Below are 15,281 nucleotides of genomic sequence, written 5' to 3' on the forward strand. Positions count from 1 at the left end.
TATTTTTTTAATGAAAGGTCTTAACCGCTTTGGTTAAAACTTTAATTTGTTAACTTTTAATTAAGCACTATCAACGTCAAAAAATATATTTCTCGCTTATGTGGTTTATGACCTTCCAAACTAGCATGCTAGCACCCTTACCCTAGATGAACATGTCACATTATTCCTTGCTTCTAGTTAGCAAGAGAGCTTTGTTACGGTGGGTTTGTGAGCTTAATGATGCTCTGATTTATCTCCAAGCAATTCTGTGTCTAGGTTAAGTCTCTCAGTTAGCATAAGGGGCAACTCCAAGGGGTGGTCCTGAGGGGCATAGCCTCCTCCTACCTCCACTTTAAATCTGATCAGCCATCCCTAGTGCCATCACTATCCTTGCCTCAATTTGCAGGTAAGAGGTGGGACCTAAGTTCATACCCACTCTCGTATATTTTGTTGCATTTCAATGTAGCAGCAGTAGTAGTTGGTTTTTTTTTTTGTACTTTTTTCTGGGACTTATAGAGATGTGTATTCTTTTTGAGCACTGATCAGCTGTTCGGGTCCTTAGTGTACAAAAACAGAACCATCCCTTTAACTTTATAAGTGGAGAGTGTGGAAAGAAATGTTAAATACATGCTCTCCAGAGGTATGTTTGAGCACGCCACCTTTGAAAAAGTCAGTGCCCGGGGTTGGGCCACTCCAGTCAGGAAAATCTAAACAAGCCCCTTGAAGGATGCAGAATCACCATGCCAATCAACTAAGTGATATTTCCCTTGGGTTTCAGACATTTGTCCTCTTTTCGGTCCTTTCATATTAATGTTATCTGAGGGCTAATAAGGTCACATGTCAGTGTCTGTGACTGACAGAGTTGACCTTTTTTTATTCTGTTAAAACCAAAAAGCATTGTACCAGAGCCAAAACATGACAACAACAAACTGACCTACCAGAGACAGGTCTTTCTATGACTTCAATGTCTGTATTTCTGCACAGACACACAGGAAAACACTAACAGGAAACCAACCCAGACAGGCTCTTGGTGAGAGAGTGAGTCATTTCTACTCATTTTGGCTCGCAAAACTGCCTTTCTGATTGAGGAAACAATGGAATCATTTACGTTCTGCTTGATAGACACTTTTCTCAATCTTTTTCTCCATAACCAAACAACACCGCCCCCCCACCTTATTTTCTTTCAGTCTCTCTCTGCTTTCCTCCCAAACTCCTCCCTTCTACTTAATGTCTATACCTTTTATTTTGTAACATGTTGTCACCCCTTCTTTCTCTCTCTCCCTCTCTCTCTCTCCCTCTCTCTCTCTCTCCCTCTCTCTCTCTCTGTATCTGGGAGAGAGTGAGACCAAAAGAGATGCAGCTTCTGTATTGACCGGTTGACATTTCTCAAGTTGACAAATGTCCTGCTGAAATAACATGGAATCACTTAGCCTTCTTCCCACATGGTACCACATTTATTCATGTAACACATTTTCATTTTCTTCACCTCTTACAGTACAGCCTCTATACCAATAAACAGACCCTCTGAGCTGTATACACACACCTTATGGGATAGATGAACACGTTTATTTTCAGATATACTCAAAGGTTTATGTAAGATTTCAGAAATGATGTCTTATAACATCCTGTTATTCAAAAACTGTTGTGAGGAAACACATGTGTATTAAAAAAAACCCAGTTTACACTGTATTACACATCACATCAACCAAAACCTTTCTAATCAGAGCTAATCATCGTCAAATTTGTCTTCTTCTTATCCTGGTAATTTGTTGAATTTACGTGAGCAATATCTATGATCTATTAATATTTCCATGATCATATCTCATTCTCCTGAACGAGGGACTGGGAACATATATTTAAGCATTGTTACATGTAACAGTGAAGAGTATTAGAAATGGCTGCATTGAAGCAAACCCCACAGACTACCGTGGTGCACTGAGACTGGAGTGACATCTAGTGGTGACAAGGGGACATACAGGTAATACTGTTGCATTATGGAACGATAGCATCAGTTCACATTGATAGACTGAAGTGCAGATTTTATTGAGGTTCAGGGTCAACCTGATTCGACTAAATCAGATTTTTGGTGTGTTTTGGAATTTCCTGCTATTTTTCAAACCGTTCCTGCTCTTTTCAAATCAAAGTACAAAAATTACTGAAGTTATTAAAATTGACTTTTTGCCATTCCAATAATTTTCTAAATACATGACCTTGCCTTAAACATACAGAGCATCTTTGTGTGAAGATCTCTCACACTCTGCCATCCATGAAGAGCTCTCTGTTTCAGCTTGATGGTGAATAAATCTCCGCTCTCTATTGGCCAGCCTTTTTCCGATTTCAGCCTCTGGTTGTTAGCTTGTTTGGCCCAAGAACCTGGATTTACAAATCCTTCTTGAACCAAATTGGCTCTGAGGCCAAGACAGCTACGTCACCCAGATTCCCCAGTGGTGGCCATTACTCAAAACTATTCATACAGCATTTCCGCCAAGCAGAATGGGAAAACAATTTTGACATTGCTGAAGGGGAACAGCTGCAGCGGTCTGCTGTCACAGGATGACAGATTTACTTTTCCTTCTTCCTCCCCGTTACTTTCTCTTCTCTATTTTGTCTTCTTCCAAAAAACTCAGTGTTCAAACAACACTTGCTTTATTTCTTAATTTATTTTTCATGGTTGTCTCTTTCTCATGGTCCTTATTTTAGCCTCCAATTCTTGTTCTTTTTCACACGCTTTTTTTTTTCTTTTTTTTTTAAATCTCTCGCTCCCTTTTAAACACACATACTTTCACTCACAGATGTGTATACGCCAGGGAACCCAAATCTGGGAATACATTAGTCGGAATATTAGTGCAAGGAATTTTAATAGTGCCCTTTCACATTTCGGTTTTATACCCAAAAATAACATGTTGTTTTCTAACTGAGCAGAACCAAGTGTGTGTGTGTGCGCTACTGTGTGTGTGTTTGTGTGTTACTGTGTGCGTTTTTTATAGAATGTGTATCCAAATGTCACCACAAGAGCGGCTATCCAGAGGTTATGTTTGCAAACCTATCAATTGTTAGTAAAAATGAGGGTTTGAACTGTTTAGTGTTATTTTTATGGTTGGAAAAACAACATTTAGGATAGCTCTGTTAGCTGTTGAAGATTTGTGCATGTGACAAGTTAATGAGTCTCTAAATAACCACAGAATCATGGAAACCGCTGCCTTAAGGACAAGCCTGAGATAAGATGACCGGAGACATTCAGTGAAAAACTGGGAATTTGTTACAGATGAAACAAACAGCTTCACACAAACACACGCTCACACTTTTTAATACATAGAAAAAACCCATTAAGGGAATGTATTGAACTTTTTGGACTCCTTCCCTTTCTGTCCATGTTTGTGTGAAAGTCTGTCTGTGAGCATGCTGCATGTGAATGTAATTCGTGTAAGTGTGTGTGTGTGTGTGTGTGTGTCTGTGTTAGCAGAGCCACATCTGGAAACAATAGAGCGGTAGATGCTGTCACTTTCCCTTTACCTCAGGCTTTTGAGCGAGTTCTTAAACAAACACTCAATTCACTCACAGTAAATTACAGGAAGGCTATCTGAGCTGCAGACTAAGATATTTAGACTTTCTTTTTCTCTTTTTTTGTGGACAGACACACACGCAAAAGTGCACGCACATGCTCACTTGCACACATGCATTTCCACTTACAGCCTAGCATGCATTGAGTGTAATTGTGAAATCAACTTTGAGGTGCAAAGAGGTGTGTGGAAATTGCTGTGTATTTGTGTGTCTGAATGTGTGTGTGTGTGTAGGAAATTGTTAGTTCCTAGTCGATGAGATTGGATTGATGCTACAGTCATGTTGACACAGTATAATCAGCGTACTTCCTCTGTGGATGCAAAACTATTTTTCAGTGGTTGTGGTGAATTTCTTACCCTAATGCAGAATAACTGTTGAAATAAATCTATTATAGGGGATCAGAAACTAAAGTGTGGATTCTGTAAGCTTGATTAAAAGGCTGCAAACAACTGTTCATGTTGTCATAAAGGCACCAACGCGTCCTTTTTCACATCAGACAAGAGGTGGCAGCATTGTTCAACCTATTAAGTCAACCCAAATGAGCGGACATGCAAAGCAGTTTAGATGCTAGGTACTTATTCATGACTTCTTAAATAATGCCCCTCATTTGTATTTTTCTTATTGTAAAACTGTAACCTGAAGCCAACTCAGAATCAGTGACATTGCTTGCTCTAAGGTTTTAATTCTATGTACGTATTTAATGTATTGATTATTTCGATTGTCAGAGTTCAGCAGCATCTTTTCATTCATTGTGTTTTAATAATAAAACAAATGTGAGAATTTGAAAATTCCCTTGTCACTTGTGATCTATATATATTTGAAAGCTAATGCGAGTTTACAGAATATGTAAAGGGAACAAATGACTCTTAAATGCAAAATAACAAAACAGTTTTGTTGTGTGTGGAAGTAATCATTGCTTTCATTTTCATATTTCAGTATTAAAGACACACTGCTACACACACGCACGCACGCACGCACACACTCACACACACACACACTGCTACACACCCAAGTTCATGCTTAAACACATGAAGAATGGCATCAACGTCATGGAAACCAAAAAGTTTTTATTCATCATCTTCTGATACAAAAGTGTATTTAAATAACAAACAAGTATTAAAATGTTTTGTCTTTTTTTTTACAAGGATAAATTAGCAATTTCTTTATAATACAATGAGGACATCATCAACACAATGAGTCTTTTCTTCAACACAGAGCAACAGTCGAAACCTTAAATGCGACAGACAATCAGTACATGCAGCATTGATTCATATCTGGGCTTCTCTAAAGCATTTATAAACATCTGTATTACCAGTGGTTCTCAATCTTCATTAGGCTGTGGCACATGCTCACTATGTCTCAAGCCTCCACTATTCAGTGATTGTTTGGAAATGTCACCTGAAGCTCCGAGTGGTCATACGAGAGAAGAGGGGCCAACATACTAGAACATTTAGGAGAGGAAACTGCATTAGCTCAGAGGGGAGGTGGTCAGAGGTTAATTGAATTCACTTTGAGTCAATGTAATGTTTGTTTGACTGCAGAAATGTAATAAGTGGGCTATGGTATGCTGGTTTGAGAAACACTGGGGTATCAGGGTTCTAGGTTTCCCAGCAAACACCAAAGCATGATTTAAATGCAATAAGGCTGCTGTTACATTAAACATGTTGGGGAGAAAGGCAACCCACATTTTAAAAACTATTTCCTCTCCCGTCCTAGACATTTATTTAAAAACAATATCTTGCACAGGCTGTGTGTGAGGCACTATCTGGTTTCACATGGGAGCCAAACTCCAAATAACTGAAGAACCTCATACATTTAACCACACTAAAAACTAATTTCTGTAACGTGATACACGGCCCACGTATTGTACATCGAAACATTCACTGAGAAAGGGCTTGAGTTCTGCGAGAAAGATTGTCAGGCAAATATACGATGTAGGATTTGGTGAATGCGGCAATAAGACCCGATGGAAAAAGAACCAGGAATTATTGTTGTTAGAAGTGTTGTACATCGGATTGCAGAGAAGCTCTACAAGAGTGAAATGTTGGGAGAAGTTTAAAAATCAACAAAGTTCATAATGCATAGATATCCATTTTTTATGACCCATGAAATTCAGAAATGTTTTCAAAGGACGACTTGATTGTCTGAGAAAGGAGCCATGATGTAGTAGTTTAAAAAGGGAAATATGCAGGCAGTGGGCCAATCAGAACATCAGACACACTGATGGACTCACGGACAGAGCTTACAACTGTTTGAAAGATGTGCAGACCCTTCACACAAACACGGAAAACATAGTCTTTACTTTGTGTTGCTTCCACTCCTGATAGTGATCAGAACTTGCACATACTGTCTAGATTCTGGTGCATGAGATGCGTGGGAACTGCTCCCACCTATGAGCGTATACCTGCATTTACGTGCATGTCTCTGTGACAGCTCTTTTGTTAATGCATAATGTGTCTCTTGGCAAGTGATTGTCTAATAACCTCTAATTCTTTAACCCGCCTCGGGTTCAATATTTGGAAAAGAGGGCAGAGGGAATAATTCAATTTCCTGGATTTCATGGTAACTGGAGAGCATATACAGTACGGGGTTTCCAAGAAGGCTGCACACATCATTGGAAGTTAGCTGAGCTTCTGATAGACTGCTGAGGTAAAACACACAGGCCTACATTTCCCTCATGCCTCACCACTTAAACATTAAGGGTCATTAAAAGGCACAGCTAGGGGGGCTCCCAGGATTCATAGGGGTATGACTTTATAGTTATCACACACTTTTCCTAACTCTGAGACATATTCATAAAACAGAAAACGGAATCTGTCATTGCGTTTGTCAGCCTGCCCTTTCCTTCAAAATAAAAGTCCTTGTGAATGGATTTTTACTTAGTGAACAATTAGACACTAAACGTACTGTTTTCTGTGGCATGTGTGATTTAAAAAATGATCATCGTCTTTGTATTTAAGGCTCTCTGAACATTCATTTACTGTGTTATGAATTGTTACCAAGTCCCAACACTGCTGTCCCTGTTAATGCACTTGTCACTAGCACTTCACATATCGTGTACGATTATAGTGCATTATCACAGCTTAGAGCTGCATTCCCGAAACCTTTTAAGCATCTAAATAACCTGCTAATGTATATTGTACAAAAGGTAATCATTTATAAAACTATAAAATGTTGTTCAAAGTAAACACTGTCACAGATTCAAGCCTGTATTTGATATGTTGTCTTTAGATTTGGATTCTTTTTTTTGGTCTGGTAGCCTTTTAAGCTGTTTTTTTTTCCTTTCTGTCCTGTACCCCACAGGTTCTGAAGTTGTCAGATGCTTTTGGGAAACCTTCATATGCGTAATGTCTGCACTACGACCCTCCAGTGTAAAACTCAAAACTTCAAAAAAGACCCAATAAAGACACAATGGTGTAAAGTTGACTGTCTCCAGCAGGTTCAGTCTCTTCTGCTGAGGCGTGCGGGGATAAGAGAGAGGTAGACATGGTGCTACACAGCTTATTCAGAAAGCCTGGACTGCATACTGATGCTTCTCTTCTGCCTTTCCCATCTCTCTTTCTCCTTCATTTTTTTTTTGCTTTCTTTGTTTCTCTGATCAGAGAAGGTCTACCAGAGGTAGAGAGGCTACTGTTGTTGTGTACAACCACAACCTCCCATTTGCTCCCACTTAACCTCCGTTACAGGCACAGAGTCACTTGGAGAGAGGAAGGCAGCCAGCTTTTATGATGTCCTTTCATCCAGAAGCTTCTTAGAGAAACTGCTGTGTTCCTTCGTCACTCTTTTTCTTCTCTTGCCATCCTTCCTTTGGCACATTCAGTTTCTGTAGGCGAGAGACACGGGTAGAAATATTTTCCTGTCCGATCTCTCTCTCACACTCCTCACACCACTGTCTCGTTGCCCTTCCCTGGTTTGATCCATCCCTCTCCCGGCGCCCTCTTGCCCCCTCTGCTCGCCCTGCTGTCCCGAAGCAGGCGGGCAGAGCAGCGCTGCCAGGTGTGGAGGGTTTTTGCTGACCAAATCCACATGCCGGATGTGATGCCCACAAGCAGTGACATGAAGATTCGGAGCATCTCTGACGCCACGTAAGGGTCCCGGGTGGTCGCTCTGAACTCCCCCCAGTTAGAGAGCTGGTAGAGGTAACAGCCAATCACAGTGGATGCTGGGACGGTGTAGAGAACCGAAAACACTCCGATCTTCACCATTAAACGCTCCAGCTTGTCTGTTTTGGCACCGTCTTTCTGCAGATTAGAGCGGATTTTGAAGAGCGCTACCAGGCCGGCACAGATGAAGAGAGTCCCTGAGGTGTAAAGAGTTAAAAAAATAAATAAATATAATAACGATTAGATGGAGAAATGAATCAATAGAAGCTGTAAGCCGAACTACAAGTACAAGAAAGTAAAATCCCATACAAATATGTATATATTTTTTTCACATAGTAATTACCTATTAGCAGGTAAGTGGCCAGTGGAGCCACTACAAAGCCTGTGAGTGCCTCCTGCTGCTGGTTGCCAACATAACAGAGTCCCGTCAGGTCGTCTGCATCCACTAGTCTCATTATGAGGATGACGATGGTTTTTACAGCCGGGATGGCCCAGGCTGCTATGTGGAAGTATGAGCTGTGCATTTCAATAGCCTCATGGCCCCACTTCAGACCGGCAGCCAAGAACCAGGTGAGGGTCAGGATCACCCACCTGAGCGGAAAATAAGAGTGAGAGTTGAGGAAAACAAGTCTAAGTCTGCACTGATATCAGACTGTCTTATATTTCATGGAAACCAGATGCTTAGGCAACTGTAAAACTTTTCCTTAAAAAATGTAGGCATTTATTGTCATCCAATGTAATGGGTTTGGCATGATTGTTGAGTTACATAACAGACATTTGTGATCATATTTAAGGGAGAGTGAAGTCCTTGGCCTTTTCGCTCTGTTGCTCTTCCGAAAGGGAAGCATAAAGACAAACAGGAACCCATGGGCAAAGCAAAAAGGAAGAAAAAGAGCTGCTGCAGCAGTGTGTTTCCACTGCAACTGTAGTCAGCATGCATTCAAAAAGTGCCATCTTCTTTTTCAAAGGCTGCCTTTGTGTGTGTGGAAATGAATCCATGTAGCACAGAGGTTATGAGACAGGATAGTTGGACTTTAAAGAAAACAGGATGCAAGTCTTGTGTTCCAATTGTTCCCCTCCAAAACCCATTCACAATAGTGGATAACAATAGGACAAAGGGATAAAGGAGTTAGGGGAGAAAGTGTGTATGGTGTGTGTGTGTGTGTGTGTTTGTACTAACCACAGTGAGGAAGCCATGCCAAAGAAATAGAGGAGGAGGAAAACTATGGCACAGCCGGTGCTCTTTAACCCTTCTTGGACTAGAATAGGTACTGCTGTGGCATCTAGGTCACAGGAAACACGCTCCCTTCCCAGAGTCAACCGCACCTGTAAGGAATAACAGAAGTGATGGTTGGAAAATATTTGAACATTTGAATTATTCAAGATGAAAAAAACATATAATTAAGCAGGATGAGATTTGCTTGCTTTGGAGAAGTGCTGTCAAACTATTACGCATTTTTAATCGCATATTTTGAATTCTACTAATTCACATTTAAAAGTAAAAATGGTTAGGCTTTTATTTTGAATTTTTGTACTGCCTAAAGCTGAGAGTACTTTACTTGCAGTTTTAATTCTACCCTGCTTTTATTTTGAAATAAGGTAAGGACCTTCTGGTAGATTGAAGGTTAAGACATTGAACTGAAATTATTTGCAGATAAAAGGAAAGATCAAAAGTGAAATGTTTGATGTCATAATTTGGATATTACTTTTGATGCATCAACTGAGCTGTCTGAATGTCTCAATTTATTCTGAAAAACTCTCAAAGATGCAGCAGGGCCGACTCTGTGACTACAGGGAAACACTGCGGAGGCTTATTTACAGTGCGTCAAAAGTTAATGCTGTCAGCCCAAGATTTTTTGTTAAATAACACTACTTGTGCACGTACAGGACAAAAACACCAAAGAGGTCAGATGTAACAAATGAACATAACACACTGTCACCCACTTACCAGGTAGGCTACACTGTACAGATTGCAGCACATGGACAGGAAGATGATGGGCCTCTCAGGGTACGAGAAACGCTGTGAATCCAGCAGAAAGGTCAGGACAGTCAGAGTAGTGGACAGGAAGCACAGCACCGCCCAAACCGCCATCCAAGCATCTGTGAAGACTTTGGCCCCCCGTCGGTAGAGTCCGCTGTCGTAACCACATTGAAGGGTGCAGGTTTCGGTTTGTTTTAACCAGGTGTACTGGTCAGGTGCGGATCCCAGAGCCTGACACTCCTCCTGGTGGGGAGGATGACGGACAGGCTGGTAGGGCGGGTCCTCGTCCCCAGGGCCCTCCATACACATGTGATTGTGGTCGTTTTGAGGTGGGAAGAGGCTGCAGTTGAGCACCTGGAGAGGTGGGAAAGACCATTTTAGTTGTTTATGATGAGTTTAATACACACTGATGACAGTAATTGAACTGTTTTTTTTTTTATATATATATTGTATGACTTATGACTGCCCTAAAGAAAACATTTTGTCTGTAGTTATTTGTGTCCTATTTTCCAAGACTTGAGCCTAGTCTTTAAACTTATATTCTTAAAAAAAGTTTTGTTTTTAGTGGGTTTTTTTTAACTCACCTCAGGCCATATGAAGCCAAACTCGTGGAGAACAGGGAGGCATTTTTTCTTGACCGACAGACACATGCTACCACATGGACCGATGGGGATGTTAACTTTGTCTGTGCACATCGGTACATAGACGGAGCACAGAAAGAACTGGGGGGGAAAAAAATGGAGAAAAAAAGATTACTGAAGATGGAACATTTTTCTCTTTGAATGTTTTATAAAAAGCAATGCCAAAGTGTAAAGTAAATATCTTAAGGGAAGAATACAAGACTCAGCTAGGAGTAAATGATACTGGTTTTGCATTGTATTACTTTTTGACTAATGTGTTGTATTTAAATAATATCTTTTACTTTCAAACGTGGGAAACTGCAGGGACAAATCTTGAAGGAATGATGTCAGTCATATATCAGTGCAGTGCTTGGTGGGCGTTGTTCCAGATAAGATCAAGCTAACTGTATAGCGGTCATTTATTCCTGTGAGTGGTGTAGTGCTTGTTAAAGCAGTGGAAACAGTGCTGTGACACCCTGTAGGCCAATCTTCCTCACTGTTATATATTACAACAGGATTACAGCTGGTGGACGGCCACACCCTGTACTTCCACATGTGCATCCTCAATCTATTTGCATGTACCAACCACTGTCCTACTGCTGTCCCTGTCTTTTATTTTCAAGTGATTGCATCACCTCTCCCAGTGATGGGACTCTATTTTAACCTCTTATAAAGTCAAAACACCACAGCAAACACTAACCTGATCCCAAGGTTAGACATACAACTCTGCTCATTTAAAAACAATCTGTGAATTTAACAACACAGGGGGCATGTGCCATCTAATGCTTCATAATCCCCCCTAATCCAAGGCTGGGTTTTCTCTGTCACATGGCAATGGTTTTGAAATAGATATCTAAATCAGGGTTATAAAGATATACTGAGCAGTGTGAGGTCACATCTGACTCTAGGAGGTGGTAGTAATTTAAGTGAAGAAGTTCTCAGTGGTTGCATTTTAAGTGATTTCATGCTTTCACATTGAAATTAATTTGCAGCTGCTGGAGTGTAAAACTGTGCCAGGTTCATGATAAAGGAATACACAGAAGCAGAGGGTGCATTTCACTCGGCTACCTTCAGGCAAAAAAGGAAACAAACACGCTCCTCCAGGAACTTGGAAAGGAAATGGCTTCTTTAAATCCTCAAAATGAGTTTGAGCGGAGCGCTTCCCTGCCGTTTTTCATTTGAGAAATGACAAAATGTTTAATGGGCTGTGATAGGAACAAAATGGTTTGGGCCTGCAGCCTTGATCCAATGATAGAGATAACTCAGTTTGAAATCAGGCCTTGATCGCAGCCCAAATGAAACATGAATCCAAGAAGGGTGTCAAGGTTGGGAAATAAATACACACAGCTACTGTGAGAATTAGAGAGTCAATATAAAGATGATGCATCTCCTTATTGTTGGGTTCTAATTTTACAGCCTTGGTGACAAATTGCAAATTTTTGTCAGTGAACGGGGAACTTTCTTTAAAACTAAATGTGTTACACTGTTCTCTGATCAGTATCTGGGTTGCAGTGCAGCTTCAGCTCAACAAATTTAGCCAAATTTTCTCACAACAAATAGAAAAGCTTTTATTCTCAAACTGAACCAGACACACACCAAGGCTGTCCTAAATAGCTGGATTTTTTTTAACTTATTATTAAGTTATTAAGTTACGAAACCATCAAAGTCTCCCTGTGTGTGAGTGAAAGGTTTGTTATAAAAGTTTATTTTATACGTCTAATGAAACGCCATTACTGATAGTTCTCACGGTGAGTCAGTAACGTGACACATTCTGGGTGTTTTCTCCAACTGTTGGTAACCTGAGTCCTGTCACTCCACTGCTAAAAGTTGCTCCGGTTACCAGTCAGGAAGCCTCCCATTAGAGCAAATGTTAGGGGATACGGTTTCCCTTCCCCCCCCCCTCCTCCTCCCTATTTAGTGAGGGTGTGTGTGCATGTGTGTGTGTGTGTGAGAGAGAGGGGGGGGGGGTCAGCTAATATTACGGGACCATTTTCAGCTGGAGGAGGACAGTTCGTTTGTTTTTTTTCTTCTGTAGTTGCTACTCATTCTACACAGACACACATAGAACTCGAGGCACTGTGTTAATTAAGCGGGAAGGAATATTTACCCCCCCTAATTCCAGAACACCTTACCACACAAAAAAAGCTCCACATCTCCAGACAGAACTAAAAGAGAACATACAAAACTCTTCTTTTGATGCCTGTATAGGTTGCCATTGTTCAAATATGTGTGTACCATGTATGTTATCCCATGGAACTTCTACAAACCTCTAAAAACATGAACTCTTACGTGCCGCTGCTCTTTTTATGATCACCAATACAATTTTACTACAGGCGAAAAAGGATTCAATCTACTTTTTCCTTTCATGGTACATGAGTCAAACAAGCAGCATTTGTCTTAGGACACTGAAGGCACCATTGTGAACCATAAGACAGTGGAGAATATAGTGAAGACTCAGCTGTTGCTGTGTGAGGCATGAACTCTGAATGTCAACACAAAGAGGAGGCTTTTTCAGATGAATTAGCATGACAGTCTGGCACAACAGGAAGGAAAGAAGACTTAACTGCACTTATTTTAACTCTCTGGAGGTCAATCTATATTATGCTGCTCATTATCAAGGGCACCATCAGTCTGAACAGTTCAAACTATTGCCAGTAGCTCTGTCATGTGCTCTGGGACCACACTGTTCCTTTCTGACCACACACACACACACACACACACACACACACACACACACACACACACACACACACACACACACACACACACACACACACACACACACACACACACACACACACACACACACACACACACACACACACGTAAATATAGCAGGCTATCTGGGCTCAGGCCTTATGAGTCCAGACTCAGTGTCCCTAAATTTATGCATGTAGCCTACCAGCCTTTTAATCTCTAGCTGCCTGTTCTATATTAACATCAGTATGCAGTCAGAAAGTGTGTCATATCAGTGCAGGCTGCTACCTTGAGTTGACTGGAGCAGCCGTACTGTATGAGCGGCGTGAATGTTGTCAGCTGCAGCTCCGCGTCCGATTGCAACACGTTGCCGACCAGGTTGGGCATCTTGGTGACGTTGTATCCGAGACCCTGGCACATGCTGATGCGGATAGGGTCGCAGGTCATTTCCTCCACCTCGTCGCCGAATGCTTGCACCCTTAGGAGTGGAGCCATCAGCCCGGACAGGACGACCAGGGCTGCCCCGAAGAGCGACACCATCATCCCGGGAATCACCGCGGCACTTGGCGCGGATGTCCCTCTTGTCAGGCTAAATGTTGACACAGTTAAACAAATCCTTAAACACTAAGTTTAGCCTTGGTCACCTTGGAAACCCGCGGCGCGTGTTTATAGTCCAATAGTGGCGCGCGTGCGTTTGCAGGATAGATTATCCAACAACAACAACAAAAAAAAAATCCTGGAAGAAGCAGTGCGTAATAAAAAGCGCGTGACTCCAGCTACACCAGCATTCTCATTTAAAAAGAGTTAAAAACATTTAGAAAAAATATCCCGCAGTTTTGGCAGCTTGTTTTGGTTCCCGTTGGAGGTCCGTGTGGAGGAGCGCTGCAGCAACACGCGATCTGCTTTTGCGCCTACTGACTGCCCGCATGCGTCCTGCTCCAAACTTTATTGTGTCTATGAGCAGAGACTATTTTGCCCCTTCGACAGGAGTGCCGACCAATCGACGCGCGAGAGTTGGGTTTCCTTGACCAACCCCTGACCAGGAGGGCGGGATCCAGGGGGAAAATAGAAGAGCCAGCTTCATCCCCTCCCCTCTGTCTCTACCCCCTTTCCCCCTAACTTCTCTACTTTTCTCCCTGTTTCTTCTTCTTCTCCTTCATCACTTTCCCCCTGTCCTGCCCCCTTGTTTCATTTCCTTCTTCATCCATCCTCTCCTTTTGCAAAGAAAATCAGCAAGCATTCCCCCTCTAATTCTGACAACATCCAGAACCTGTATTTATGCTGGCTGATGTGGCTAACATGTGTTTTTATTGGCTGTATTTTTAGAAAGAGAGGATTTTTTTCAGTTTGAGTTTTTTTTTAATTTTATATTTAAAGTCCCTAATGGTCTTTTCAACCCATCTGGACCTTCACCACAGGTCCCACTCTCCTCCTCTACAGGCTCGTCAGCTGTAAGTGCTGGTGACATTGTAATTGAAAGTAGGGTCTTAAGTAATGCTGAAGCATTGGAAATCTGTTTTGCATTGCAATGGATGCACACTCTGGACAGGTTTTGTTTGCTTGTGGCACCCTGGGAGAAGACTTGTCTTTTACAGCATGAAACTAGCAGTGAAGAGTGTTCTTTTGGCTTTTCCATAGTGTAAAAGTGGACCCGTGTGACAGAATGCCTGGATTTCTTGCAAATGGTTTGGCATGAGGCAAGCTCCATTTGTGTTTTCTTACAAGTGATTTGCACAATTTGAAGGTTGTTTGTGCGTCTGCCAGCTGAAATTAAACTCAAGAGCTCCAAAGACCTTTTCGATTAAATACCTGATCCTGTACCGCAATGCAGTTTTTCCCAGAGATCAACAAAAAGGAGGGATGTGAGACTTGATTCAAACTCATAGGGAAGTGTATAGTAAGAGTTATACTTGATTTTTTTAAACCATATTTACGTGAATCGTACTGCACCCTGATGAGTGTGACAGTGTTTTAATGGAGAGATGTTTTGTCATTTAAAAAAAAAGATAAAAATAAAAAAAAATATATATGTGTATATATATATATATATATATAGTCATATCAACATCTGAGCCTTAAAAACTACAGAACATTGGTGAGATTTTTGATACCAACATTACTCACATAACCCAAAAACAGAGGAGCAATGAGGATGTGTACCATGGATGGACCCATAATGCCTTTCTATCTGAAGTCCTTTACCTGAAAGATACACAGCAACAACTCATGCGTGAAGAACACAAACAGTATGAACATGGCGCAGTGGTTAGGGCGCACGCCCCATGTATTGAGGCTTTCGTCTCAAGCGGGTGGCCCGGGTTCACATCCCGCCTGTGGCCT

General features: G+C 41.4%; 1 protein-coding gene across 1 annotated transcript; it reads right to left on the minus strand.

Annotated features, from left to right (window-relative positions):
• Window positions 1–4,587: 4,587 nt before the first annotated feature.
• Window positions 4,588–13,854, minus strand: fzd4 (frizzled class receptor 4). The gene is made up of 6 exons (XM_020649632.3): window positions 13,230–13,854; window positions 10,209–10,346; window positions 9,592–9,978; window positions 8,824–8,969; window positions 7,987–8,234; window positions 4,588–7,840 (listed from the first exon to the last, which is right to left on the minus strand). Exons 1-6 carry the CDS (start codon window positions 13,482–13,484, stop codon window positions 7,422–7,424), a joined length of 1,593 nt encoding a protein of 530 aa, XP_020505288.1. The 5' UTR covers window positions 13,485–13,854; the 3' UTR covers window positions 4,588–7,421.
• Window positions 13,855–15,281: the final 1,427 nt, after the last annotated feature.

This window comes from Labrus bergylta, chromosome 11, assembly GCF_963930695.1.
Source record: "Labrus bergylta chromosome 11, fLabBer1.1, whole genome shotgun sequence".
Lineage (NCBI taxonomy): Eukaryota > Metazoa > Chordata > Actinopteri > Labriformes > Labridae > Labrus > Labrus bergylta.